The sequence below is a fragment of the Psammomys obesus genome, unplaced genomic scaffold (genome assembly GCF_907164565.1).
Source record: "Psammomys obesus unplaced genomic scaffold, mPsaObe1.curated_primary_1811, whole genome shotgun sequence".
Taxonomy (NCBI): Eukaryota; Metazoa; Chordata; class Mammalia; order Rodentia; family Muridae; genus Psammomys; species Psammomys obesus.
In genome coordinates, this window is record NW_026593286.1 from 17,111,178 (window position 1) to 17,125,453 (window position 14,276).

General features: G+C 37.6%; 1 protein-coding gene across 3 annotated transcripts in view; it reads left to right on the plus strand.

Annotated features, from left to right (window-relative positions):
* The window catches only part of Usp37 (ubiquitin specific peptidase 37), a 68,110-nt gene that overhangs the window by 16,045 nt on the left and 37,789 nt on the right, over positions 1–14,276 (plus strand). For all 3 annotated transcript variants that reach the window (XM_055616300.1, XM_055616302.1, XM_055616301.1), the window contains exons 7-13: positions 3,570–3,748; positions 4,303–4,377; positions 7,236–7,333; positions 9,379–9,463; positions 10,019–10,177; positions 13,869–14,000; positions 14,150–14,273. In XM_055616300.1, coding sequence (XP_055472275.1) covers positions 3,570–3,748; positions 4,303–4,377; positions 7,236–7,333; positions 9,379–9,463; positions 10,019–10,177; positions 13,869–14,000; positions 14,150–14,273 — 852 coding nt within the window. The remainder of the gene's footprint in view (positions 1–3,569; positions 3,749–4,302; positions 4,378–7,235; positions 7,334–9,378; positions 9,464–10,018; positions 10,178–13,868; positions 14,001–14,149; positions 14,274–14,276) is intronic.

A 14,276-nucleotide genomic window follows, 5' to 3' on the forward strand; every position in this document is an offset into this window, starting at 1 on the left:
CCTCTACAATTCAATTTTATCTTTTTATATAGTTTTACTAAACACATAACATGGTTTTACTTAACCATTGTTTGATGTCCCACGGTCATCAGAATAGACCATAGTGTAGTTTTTAGAAGCAAGGATTTCTTGTTATAAAACCCAGCATGTAGTACTGCCACTCACAGAGATGGGTCATTGGTGAAGCTCCTCGAGCTTCCTGAGCCTCAGTATCTGTAAAATGAAGAGAGCACCAATCTCTGAGATAGTACATGGAAAAGGGGCTAGCTGGTGTGTACTCTGCACTGAACTACTAAAACAGCCTCAGAATGTATGCTTTGATGCCTTGGGGTCTGTTGTACATCATAAACCTTGCCTTTACTCTCTATGTGACACCGCTATTTACTAAGAGCTTCCCTTTGCTTTGAAAAAGCCTTTGTTCACAGTATTCAGCAAGCTGTAAAACTTGGTGTGCACCAGTAAATAATCTTACTGCAGCTTAGCAATCATTGTCTTTTTAATTGGTTTATAAAGGAAAGCCAGCTATAAAATCAGAACTTCAAAGCTCTTCTGTAAATATATTTGTACAGAGAGGTGATTACTTAGATAGTACTTACTGGGTTGACAGGTTGAACAGTAATAAAGAGTTAAATGACTTTTGTGTTCTTTTCATGGTTTTGTCTTTAGAATAATTTTTTTTACATTTGTGTGTATGCCACTTACATACATACATTTGGAAGTCAGAGGACAGCTTACAGGAGTTCATTTTCTTTTTATACCACATGTATCCTGGTGATTGAATGTGCGTTATCAGGCTTCATGATTGGTGCATTTCCCTGCTAAGCCATCCATTTAGTTTCAACTAGAGATTTCATGGTGTTTGTTTGTTTGTTTGTTTGTTTGTTTGTTTGAGACAGGGTTTCCTATGTAATTCTGGCCTTCCTGGAACTTGCTTTTTAGAACATACAGGTGGGTCTCAAGTTGACAGAGATCCTCCTTCTTTTATCTTTGCCTGGGATTAATGGTGTTGGCCACCATACCTGCGTCATGTTGAAGATGGTGATCATAATAATTATCATGAGAAAGAATGTAGAGAACAACCAGTGTTTGCTGTTAGCATAATGTTGTCCTTTTTAGAATTCTATATAAATGGAACCAGTATGCACTTTAGGGGGAAGAAGTGAAAGGGTCTGGCCTCTTTGAAAGATATTTTGAGATGAACACATTTGTACATAGAAATATAAATGCTGGAATGTTAAGGTATATAGTAGATATAAATGTTTTGTTTTGTTTTGAGACAAGGTTTCTCTGTGTAGCCTTAACTGTCTTGAAACTCACTTTATAGACTAGGCTGGCCTCAAACTCAACAGAAATCCTCCTGCCTCTGCCTCTCTAGTGCTGGGATTAAAGGTATGTACCACCACCACCCAGGAATAAATGTTTATACATCTGTGATATTAATTCTACACAATTTTCTGCATAGTTATTTGATCTTCCTGGAGCTAGAGTTACAGTTGGTTGTGAGCTACCTGATGTGGATGTTAGGAACCAAACCCTATCTTCAAGAGCAGTATTCCTTCTTGGGCCATGTCTTCAGCACCCCATTGTAGGTTTTTGTGTAAAATAATTTCATGATCAAAGTTTCAATCAATAAAGAGCTAGAGAGTTGGCTTGGCGGTTAAGAGTACTTGTTGCTCTTGCCAGAAGACGTGTGTAATTCTCTGAACCCATAGGGCTTATGCAATTTCTGTAACCCACAAATGACTTATAATCATCTATAAGTCTGGCCTGAGGGGATCTTATGTCCCCTTCTGATTTCTGTGGGCACCAGGCACACATGTGATGCATAGACAGACATACAGGCAAAACAAAACAAATGACTAAATAAGTAAATAAACTATTTTTTTCAACAACAAAAAGATCAAACAATATATAGCTAGTATGCTACCAAGTATATAATAAAAAGGATATTTGTATTACTTAAGGAAAAAAGGAAAGAGCGGTAGGTTAAGAAAACAGTGGAATTCAGTCCCAGAATCATATTGTTCTGAATGTCGACATATAAAACACCACTGGCTGAATGTTCATCTCAAATGCTAATTCTCAAATATGCTCATTACTGCATGGAACATCCATTGAGGAGACCCTTAATTCATTTGTCAGTAGACTTTAGCTTATCTCCTTTCCATTATAGCAAATGTTTGCTTTATTTCTCAAATTGACTACCTCAACAATTATGTGACTTTTATTGAGTATGCCTGATTTGATATTAAGTTGTGTCGATCAGCTGTTAATGTTCTCTTCCATCCTCCTTTTCTTCTTTATTTTTCTTTCATGGTTTCAAGGCTTTGGGCATGTTAAACATGTAACACTGAGCTACATCCCCAGGCCTTGTCATTACATTATGTCATTATCAGGATTTTTTTTTTTTTTCCACAAAGATCACTTCTCATATTGATCATTTGAACATGTCTTTCTGTACTTTCATTTGTTTTGTGGGGATTTCTTTTGAGACCCAGTCTCACTTTGTAGCTTAGATGAGCCTGAAATGCACTATGTAGCCCAAGCTGCTCTTGAGCTTTCAGGGATCCTCATGCTTTGGCCTCCCAGGTAATGACACTGCGTGCATCAGCTACTATTCTTGGCTTTTGTTATTGTTAGAAATTAAATAATAAATAAAAATGGGGTTCTCGCCTTATGTATCCAGGTACAGTACACCTAGGGTTTTAGCATGATGGTGTGTGTGTGTGTGTGTGTGTGTGTGTGTATACGCAGCGGCATGCAAGCTACAGAGCATGTGTAGAAGTCAGGACAATTTTGTGAAGTTAGTTCTCTTTCCACTATTACATGCTTCTGGGAATGAAGTTCAACAGACTAACATGGCAAGTGCTTTAGCTCCTGAATCATTTCATCAGCCCCAAGAGTTTTAAGTTTAAAAGAATACCATGGGAGAGTTAGATGGATGTGGTTGTGCATGTCTATAAACCCAGTACTTGAGGAGGCCAAGGCAAGATAATGCTGAGTTCTAGGCTGGCTGAGACTACAGAGCAAGATTCTTTCTCAAAATCATAAACTATAAGAAAATGAATGTCAAAGTCAGTTTCTTACACTTGACTATATCATAGAATCTTCTGGAGAGTTTTTATAAATATATTCATAAGTGCCGAGCATGAAGCTCAGTGATAGTGCTGGGGCATCACACACAGAGGTGTACCCTCATACAGTGAGTCTTGTACCAAAGGGATTAGACATAAATCCCTGTTTGTATATTTTTTTAAATCACCCCCAAAAATGGCTAGTCTAAGCAATTTATAATTGCGCTGGTGATACAGCTCAGTTGGTAGACTTGTCTAATATGCATGAAGCCCTGGGTTTGATCCTTCAAACCACATAAGCCAGATAGAGTGGTGCATATTTATAATCCTAGCACTTAGGAAGTAATGGCTAGAGGACCAGTTCTAGATAGACTATCCTCTTCTAAATTTAGCAAGTTTGAGGCTATCCTGGAGTTAATATGAGAGCCTGTCTCAAACAAACAAAATATGCTTTCACTTAAGCCAAAGATTTAACTGTCTCACATTTTATTACAGGCCTCTTCAAAAAGAGGAAGTTTGGACCCTAAAGATGATATTCCATTTCGAAAAGTTCTTGGTAGTCCTGGTAGAGGATCCATTAAGACTGTAGCTGGAAGTGGAATGGCTGTTACCCGGACGATTCCTTCTTTGACGCTGACATCAACACCTCTTAGACCAGGATTATTAGAAAACCGGTAGGAAAGACTTGTTAGTCCTTCAGAACCTGTTTATAAATGTCTTTTGGGACTTTAAGGAATTTAAGGAGAAAAAAGCAGCAAGAATAGGACACATTTGTCATGTATAATCACAAATGTTTATGTTCAGTGACATGCATTGAGCATGCAGACAAACAGTATATTAAGTAGAATGAAAATAATCACTTGTTTTTCTGCCTTTGAGTATGTTTTTAATTTTTTTGTCTGGATGTAGGTAGAATTGCATGTATAGATACGTGTGCACAGTTGTCCATGTCTGTGTGAAAGCCACAGGATAACCTAGGGGGTCATTCCTCAGATGCCATCACCCCTTTTTTGTGACATGGCTTCTCTCTGGCTTGGAGCTTATTAGAAAGCTCCGGGGTTGACCCAGCACTGGGATTGTAAGTGCACACCATCCCGTTTACATTTGCATATCAAGCACTTTATTAATCTAAATGTTCTGCCCAGCCCTGGTTTATGATTTTTGATAGTATGAGTTATGACTTTTTAAAAGTTGTATTTTTTTTTTTTTTACAATCTGTTCTCCATAGCACTGAAAAGAGGAAAAGAATGTTATCTGGCTCAGAGCTGACTGAAGATTATCCTAAGGAAAATGATTCATCATCGTAAGTTGCTTTAAGAGCCTTTGCAGTACTTCTTACACCAATTGTTAAAACTCCTAAGGAAAAATTTCAGCAGTATTCAATTTGTGATAGTTCCTGTGGTAAAACAATAAAATTTCAACTGTCTTGGATACAGAGACGACTTCTGATGTTGTAGCTCTTGCCATTCCCCTGCACAACTCCTGTCCTACCTTTGTTGTAGCACTGAGAGAAAGAATGGAGCTGAAGAACTTGAAATAAATAGTTCTTTTGTCTTTGGGTGGTTTTTGTTGTTGTTGTTGTTGTTATTGTTGTTGTTTATTTTTGTTTTTGAGATAAGGTCTTGCTTGATAGGTATGTACTGGCTCTGAGCTCATCAGCCTTTGTGTGCCCAGCTCAACAAATGTCTTCTGTTTTAGTGTGAGCCTTCTCTTTATTTCTGGTGAATAAGTGAAAGACATCAAGATCCTGTTCCCTACCTCCAGTTGATTTGTTGAAGCGCTTATCCCAAACATCCCAAAGTTGGTTTTAGAACTAGGACTTTCATGGAGTTAGACAAGGTTAAGTGAAGTTTTAAGGTGAAGGTCTGATCCAGAAGAATTAAGACTAGGAATAGAAGTCCAGATCTCTTTCTGTATACACACTGGCAGATGATGACATAGTGAGAAGGCAGCCATCCATAGCCTGGAGAGGGTTCACCAGAACTGCATCTGGTGACACCATAATCCTATAGCTATCAGCATCTACACTGAGAAAATCAGTTGGTGTTGCAGGCAGTCTATGGTGTTTTGTTAGGGCATTCCAAGAAGACCAATATAGACTGTTAGGTTTTCTTTGCTTGTTTGTTTCAAAACAGGGTTTCTCTGTTTAACAGAGCCCTGGCTGTCCTGGACTTGCTTTATAGACCACACTGGCCTAGAATTCCCAGAGATCTGCTTCCCTCTGTATCCTGAGTGCTGGGATTAAAGCTGTGTGCCACAACACCCAGCCGTTAAGTTTTCTTTTGGTTTGTTTTCCAGAGACAATGTTAGATTCCTAGGGACTGTCATTTATTTCTTCACAGTTCAAGTCATCAGGCCTGCTTTTACCTACTGAGTTATCTCTAGGATGGAAAGAATTTGGTAAAATCATTTGCAACAAAATGACAAATTGCTTTTTATAAGGGGTCCTTAATCAGAGCTAGGCACCAGTTTCTGCTGTTCACCAGTTAGGATACAATAGCAGTAAAATATCTGAACTTTGATGAGGGGAAGTCCATACTATAGATTCCGTCTCTGTCATTATACCTGTTTGAATTAGGTCTCTGGTGGGAAAAATTAGAATAGCTAAAGACAGATCGCTGACTTCACAGATATCTCATGCTGCTGTTCATAGGGTCTTTTCCAGTAAAAATATAACATGACACAGATTTTTATCCTTTATACACACTTATCCTTATATTTTCTCAGTACATCATTTCATTCTAATCTTCCAGCACCTGATCATCTATCTAAACCCTTTGCTGCCAGCTAGTAAGTAGTTTGTGACCCTCTTTATCCAAACAGCCAGTGGTGAGATATGTTCCTTAGAATTCTTTCCCTCACTGTTGTCTTTCAGCACAATCCTTTACTGGGATTGTAGTTGATTTTTATTTTGTACCAGTGTCCAGATCAGGTTCAGGTTTATTATTACTCTTTCATTTGGTCATCTGGAGTCTTTGGCCCAATCTCAGTATATTTAATTCTAGGCGTGGGAGGTTGCTGCTGTTCCCCTCTGACCTTAGAACTTTATGATATGATAGATAGCAAGTGGTTCTGATGCCACCCGTAACATAGCCTCTTAATAACTAGTGATCACATGTTCATTCTCTTGGAGGGCTTATTAGTCTGACAAAAGTTGTATACCATACTTCACAGATAATTGAAGGTTTTCTGTTGCAGACAGGGTGGTATTGCTCTAAAATCCTCAGGTACATGCTTCATTCCTCTGGGCCAGTGACTCCACACAACGGTCTTAGCTTACCCTGCCATCGTCTCTCTTGAACAGATCAGTACTCATAGTAGCAGCAAGTCAGTTCTGTAGTTTTCATGGTTATATTTTACCTTGTATTCCTTGTAGTACTTACTTATTACTGTATAACATACAACTCCATATAATGTCTTTAAATTATAGCTTCAAAAGTATTGTCTGCTCAGGTTTGGTGGGGTACACATTTAATCCAAGCATTCGAGAGGCAGAGCTAGGTGGATCTCTGTGAGTTCAACACCAGCCTGGTCTGCAGAGCTAGTTCTGGGAGAGCCAGGACTACATAGACAGACCCTATTTCAAAAGAACAAAGTATATATTAACTTTGCATTCATGCACTTAAACTTATTACACACTACAAGTTGAAGTGTTCATATTTTCTAAGTAGTAGCACTTCAAATTACGTATGACAAAAGATTTTGGAGTTTATTCTTTTAAAACTATAAAGCATCAAAACCGGATAGTTTATATTTTTAGTTGTTTTAGCTCAGGTAAATTTATTACTTTTTGTGTATGCACACAAGTGAATGTGCATACCACGGCTTACCTGCGGAGGTCACAGGGCAGCTCCCAGGGGTGTTTCTGTACCTTCACTGTTGGATCCTGGGGCCATACGTAGATCATCAGGCGTCTGTGGCAAGTGTTCTTACTAACTGATTGTCATTTTGGCCAAGGAAAATCTATCATCTTGCTGTCTTTGATTATTTGATTCTTTTGGAGAAAAAAAAAACAAAAACATTAATTTTGCTTAATGCACTAGAGTCATGGTTATATTGGCTCTTGACTTAATGAAAGGTTATTTTCATAGTTTTTATTTCACTGAGAACTAAGAGTATCTTTGTACGTTCACTATATGGATTTAAAATTGTTAATTGTAGGAACAACAAAGCTATGACAGACCCTTCAAGAAAATATTTAACCAGCAGTAGAGAAAAACAGCTGAGTTTGAAACAGGCAGAAGAAAATCGAACATCAGGTAAGTTTTGGTCTTTAAGGTTTCTCATTTGTTTATATGATAGACTATATTAAACTTGCACATGTCTGTACATTGTTCAGGAATAGTGGATAATTCATTGTTAGTCATTAGTCACTAACTTGTCCCCAATTATTAATAAGAGTATTTTAAAGAGGACTGACAAGATGACTCAGTGGTTAAAGAGTACTTACCACCAAGCCTGAAGACCTGAATTTGATCTCAGTGGCCCACGTGGTAGAAGGGGAAAACTGACTTTGGAAAGTTATCCTCTGACTTCCATGTGTGTGCTGTGGTGCATGCTCACAAACACACTAAATATAAAGAAATAATATAAGGGAAGTTATCTAGTCATAATGTCACACACCTATAATTTCAGCATTCAGAAGGTAGAAGCAGGAGAATGAGTCCAAAGGCTAGCCTCAGCTACATGGTGAGTTTGACATCAGCTGATGACATGAGACTACCTCCCCCCAAAAAAATAGCAACAGGCAGCATATGGTGACTCACGCCTTTAATTACATCACTGGGGAGAGAGACATAGCTGGATCTCTGTGAGTTTTAGGTCAGCCTGAGCTATATTACAGTATTACAGAGTTTAGGCCAGCCAGGGCTACATAGTGGCACTGTGTGTGTGTGTGTGTGTGTGTGTGTGTGTGTGTGTGTGTACTTTTGTTATTTTGTTTTCCTAAGAAATCCAGAATTTAACCAAATGTGGCACATGCCTTTAATCCCAGCACTTAGAAAGCAGAAGTAGGATGATACTAGTTCCAGGACAGCTACACTGCAAAGAGAGACCCTGTCTCAAAAAAAAAAAAAAAAAAAATCCAGAATTTATTTTTTTCCCTCTATTTCAGTGTGTAGAATTAATCTTCTAGTGTTAAAGCACTAAGACCATAGACTGAATCAGTGGGTAACAGTGACTAAAATTAAGCTATGTCAGTGTTGCTCCTTATTATTTCTCCTCCTCCTCCTCCTCCTTCTTTTTCTTCTTCTTCTTCCTCCTCCTCCCTCCTCCTCCCTCCTCCTCTCTCCTCCTCCTCCTTCTTCTTCACTTGTGGTTGTTGTTGTGGTTGTTTTTTGAGACAGGCTGTCCTGGACTCGCTTTGTATACCAGACTGACATCGCACTCACAGCAATCCTCCTGCCTCTTCCTCCCAGAGTGCTGGGATTACAGGTTTGCACCACCATACCCAGCTATCATTGGGATTTCTACAAAAAGAAGCATGATAAATATAATATTAGTGTTTCTGAAATACTAATACTTAGGCCATATGAATAACACTTGTTTGTTTTAAGCGATTATAATCAACTTGCAGTTAGCAAATACAAATAGTAAATACATAATAAGTCATCTCATTACTGGGAAAATTGCTGTTGTCTTTAATAAATGGTAAACTTATATGTATACTAAAGAATTGTTTTGAAAATAAATTTACTTATAACTTACTATCAGCAGTTGTTTGATTTATTTACCTATGGTCCTGAAGAATTGGGGAAGTTTATAAACTTCTGCTTTGCCAGATGGTGGTGGTGCATGCCTTTAATCTCAGCACTTGGCAGGCAGATCTCTGTGAGTTAGAGGCCAGTCTGGTCTACAAAGTGAGTTCCAGTTCAGCCAAGGCTACATAGAGAAATTCTGTCTGGAAAAAAAAAAAAAACAAAAGAACTGCTGTGTAAGACACAAAAAGCTACAAACCAGTGAGTCACACACTAAAAACACAGGAGTAGGAGGGGCACCTCTGGGGAGAAGAAGGGCATTAGTAGGAGAGATAAGAGGATGAGAGCAAGGATTTGGGAGTAAAATGACTTTATTATATGCACGTATAGAACTCTCAGAAAATGAAAAAGTAGGGGGAAAGGGATTAGAAGATAGAAAAGGACCTTGAACAGTTTTCAGACAGAACAATGCTTTGTTATTGTAACTTTCCATGCTATTGGGCATGTATTAAATAGAGTTAAATATAAATAGATCCAATTGTGTAATATTATTAAATGAACTTGAATGGTTAAATTAGGCATTAAGTTCTCTTTGATGTGTTTTACAGGGCTCTTACCTTTGCAGTCATCCTCATTTTATGGGAGCAGAGCAGGATCCAAGGACTACTCGTCTGGTGGCACTAACCTAGACAGGTATGCATTAGTTGTAGGATGCTGAGTATAGAAGTTGAAGGGCTTTCCCTTCAGATTCTTGAGTGATGAAATGGTTTTATACTCTTAGCTAATGCCCTAGTTTAAGCACAGCAGAGTCAATTCTAATCATAACCTCATGATACTTTACTTAGAAAGTACTCTGGAAATATTTTAGTTTTATCTGTTTTGAAATGAATAAACTGAGATCTGGAAAGATTTATACTGGTGCTGTTCATGTTGACTGACATTATTACAGTCCTTTGACCACGACATTTTCCATCCTCTCTAGTGTGGGCATACTAAAGCCTCTGGGGCATTTTTGCATTGCTTTTGTTGCCTATGTAGCTATTAGGTTAACTTTCAGAAATTAAGAAGTTTTTTTTTTTTTTTCCCCTTTAAAACTTTGAGTTTTTCTCATAAGTGCTCACTACTGCTAATATTTCCTTTAAGTTTGAGACTGTTTTTCCCTTAGACATTGATTTCTTTGACTCTCCTAGAGGGAAAAGGTAGTAATGAAAATTTTTACTTTGCTTTTTTTTTTTGGTTTGTTTTTAGGAGTAATCTTTCAAGTCAGACTCCTTCTGCCAAAAGAAGCTTGGGGTTTCTTCCTCAGCCAGCTCCTCTGTCTGTTAAGAAACTGAGGTGTAACCAGGATTACACAGGCTGGAACAAACCTAGAGTGCCCCTTTCCTCTCATCAGCAGCAGCTGCAGGGGTCAGTAAACTTTCTTTCTTGTACAGTGATTCAACTGTGTCACTCTCCATTTCTTGTGAAAATTAATATAAGAAAGGATGCATATTATACTTATAAAATATTTAGAAATTTGGTCACTTATTAAAGATTTGTCATAGCTAGCAACAATAAGTCCATGGGCTCCAGGCAATTTTCAGATCTTGAAAATGTTGTTTCTATCTCCCTGTCTGCCCATCTCTCTAATATCATCTTAAAAACAAAAACAAAAACAAAACAAAACAAATCTGTACTCCAGTTCTATATATTTTGGCCTACTAGTCAGATTCATTATTTTTTATATATTCTCTCAACACAAAAATTAGATCGTAGTGGTAGTAATTAGTAGTAGTGGGTGCTCAGAATTAAATCCAGGTACTTTCCAAAAGCCACCAGTGCTCTTGATTACTGAGCCATCATTTCTCAAGCCCCCTTTTTTGTTTTGATTTTGTGTAGTCAAGGATGAACTTGAACTCCTGATCCTCCTGTTTCTAGTTCCCAAATGCTAGAATTATAGGTATGTAGCATGATACTTGATTGTTTTTGTAATGCTTCATGGATTTCTTTTAAGATGAATTCTTAAAACTAAGAAACTATGAATTGTTAAAACTAAGGCTGGGAATTGGATCCGGTCTTCTGAAAGATCATCCAGCACTCTCAACCACTGAACCATCTCTCCAATCCCAGATAACATACTTTTTTTTGTTTGTTTGTTTTCCCAGACAGGGTATCCTTGGTGTATCCCTGCCTGTCCTGGAACTTGCTCTGTTGTCCAGGGTGCCCTTGAACTCAGAGATATGCCTGTCACTGCCTCCTGAGTGCCAGGATTAAAGGTGTATGCCACCACCACCAGCAGCAGCAGCTTAGACAACATTTTTATAATGGTCTTGCCTGTACAATTTTGAAACCATCCTGTCTCTGTCTCTGCATTGATCTTTATCTCCTTTCCTATAACATCTTCTTGTATACTTTATAGTAGTTCGATAGTCTCATGAGTTGCCCATTTTTAATACTCCAGGCTCCTCCAGTGCTTTTCATTTCTGCATGATGTCTATACATATCTCTAGAAACAAATCTTCCTCTTTTTAGAACTCTTTAAGGAATTGCAGCATCTTAGGTCACATCCCAAGACTCCTCTAAGAGGAGACATACCTGAAAAGAAACTTTCAAAGCCTAGAGGATAATAGAAGCTACCTAATCCTATTGTTCCTCAAAAATCCTCCCAAATAGGCACATATGCACACACACAGAGAGAAGTGCAAAGAAATACATAAAAGGAGCCTATATTTCAGCTCTAGGAGACAAATGTTTAATATATATCTTAGTTACACTAAGCCCATTTCCTGTACCATTCCTGTTTTCTATTGCTTAAACTTGTGGATGCTCAGAATTGGGACAAGGGGATTAAGAGATTATATGAAAACACTTCCAGAAAGTCCAAATACCAAGAATAAGACTTGTGCCAAAGTAAAAGGAGAGCATAACACCTTACTCCTCTCCGTCCCCTCTCACTGTCATCACTATTATGACTACATTGAAGACTTCACCTTACTAAATTAACAAAAGAGGGTATGGAATCCTGCCCACCAACAAAACTGGAATGAATATAAGAAAGAAGGCCAGTTACCTACAAAACAATAGTAAGAAAAATAGGAAATGAGGCCTGGTGAGATGGCTTAGTGGTTCAGAGCACTGGGTTTTCTTCCAGAGGTCCTGAGTTCAATTCCCAGCAACCATGTAGTGTCTTATAACCATCTTATAAAGGTATCTCATGCACTCATACATTTAAATAATGACAACAATTAAAAAAGAAAAGTGGGAAATACTAATTTAAATATGCCAGTTGATAAAGATTCTCTCAAAAGCAGCATGAATTTAATTGACAGTAAACAATGGTTTATTGTCAGTAAATTTGAACTAGAATTAAACATTCTCAAACAGCCTTTGGGGTTTGTTTGTTTGTTTTTTGTTTTTCAAGACAGGGTTTCTCTAGCCCTGGCTGTCCTGGAACTTGCTTTGTAGACCAGGCTGGCCTCCAACTCGTAGAGATCCACCTGCCTCTGCCTCCCAAGAGCTGCTATTAAAGGCATGTGCCACAACTGTCCTTTGGAAATATTACAAAAGATGCCAGGAGTCAGGATTTAAATTATAGTAAAGATCAAAGACCATGTCTCATTCATAAATAATTATTGATATGTATGTAGTCAGGTCAAGTCCTAATTGTTGGAATAAAGAAGGACTTTAAAGATAAATTATATTCAGATATTTATTTGAAATATATATATTCAGCTGAGTGTGGTGACACATACCTTTAATCCCAGTACTTGGGAGGCAGGGAAGGCTGATCTCTGAGTTTGAGGATAGCCTGGTCTACAAAGCAATCCCAGGATAGCCAGGGATATACATAGAGAAACCCTGTCTTGAAAAAAACAAAAAAGAAAAAGGTATATTCATTTTCAAGTGTATGTAATGATAAATTCTAATAGAACTCTAATAGAATTCTAATAGGAAAACCTGTTGAAAAAATTTCAAATCTAGGCTAAAAGATGGCTCAACCATTATAAGCACTTGCTGCTCTTTCAGAGAATCTGAGTTCCTTTCCTAGCACTTTCATCAGCCCCTTAACTACCTGTAACTCCAACTTCAGGGAATCCAATGGCCTCTGAAGGGTGCCTGCACTCAAGTACACATACTCAAACACAGATATGTGTGTGTAAAAATAAAACTTAACAGTGGGAAAGGTGGCTGAGCGGTTACGGGCACTGACTTCTCTTCCAGAAGACCCAGGTTCAAGTCCCAGCACCCATGTGGCAGCTCACAACTGTCTGTAACTCTAATATCTGACACTCACATAGACATAGACATACACTAAGGCAAAACACCAATGCACATAAAGTAAAAGTGGATAAATTTAACAATAATAATGATGAAATTTAAAATAATTTTAGCATATAATATAAATAATGCAAATATCTTATATAAAATAATTAATAATTTAAAATCAGCTGGGCATGGTGGCACACGCCTTTAATCCCAGCATTCAGGGAGGCAGAGGCAGGCAGATCACTGAGTTCGAGGTGAGCCTAGTCTTCAAAGGGAGTCCAGGACAGCCCAGGCTACACAAGAGAAATTCTATCTTGTTAAACAAAAACAAAACAAAAGACCTTTAAACTCTTCAGGCTCCAGATGTTATGGGTAAATTTCTCTATAATTTTCATGTAGGAAAAGACTTTGTAAATTTGGTTCAAAATCAAGATTCAATAAAAGGTTGATAAATTTGTGTTGATAAATTTTTCATAGGCACAAAAAAAGGGCCATAGATATATTGGAAATAAAATCTTACTGGTTATAAATAAAGGGATGAAATTTTTATCATATGAAGAACATAAATTGAAGGGAAAAGAAAGTAATAACAAAATAGTGGAAAATAGCTTGTTTTAAGTTTGTCTTGTAAGGTTATAATACAGTTGTAAAAGCGGTTTCTCCTGGTCAGCAGTAGCAGCAGCTAATGTCCTATTAGAAATGTATGTTTCCCTACACCCCATGTTTTCCATACCTTCTGAATCAGGAGCTGAGTCCAATTGTATGTAGTTTAACAAGCCCTGCAGGTGGTTCTGATGCAAAATGGAGAAACCTTTATGCATGCTGAACATACTTCAAACACTTTCCTTTCCAGATTCTCCAACTTGGGAAATACATGCTATATGAATGCTATCTTACAATCTCTGTTTTCACTCCAGTCATTTGCAAATGATTTGCTTAAACAAAGTATCCCATGGAAGAAAATTCCACTCAATGCACTTATCAGGTAATATATATTTGCTGAATAACCTCATTGATTTTTAAATAATTGGATTTGCGGCAATTAAATTTTTATGTGTTGTTGTTAGTAATTACTCTTTGAAATATGTCGCCCAATGTTTTTAAAATATGCTAACTTTGTCTCTTATTTATCAGACGTTTTGCCAACCTGCTTATTAAGAAAGATATTTCTAATTCAGAGACCAAAAAAGAACTACTTAAGAAGGTTAAAAATGCTATTTCAGCTACTGCAGAGAGATTCTCTGGTTATGTGCAAAATGTG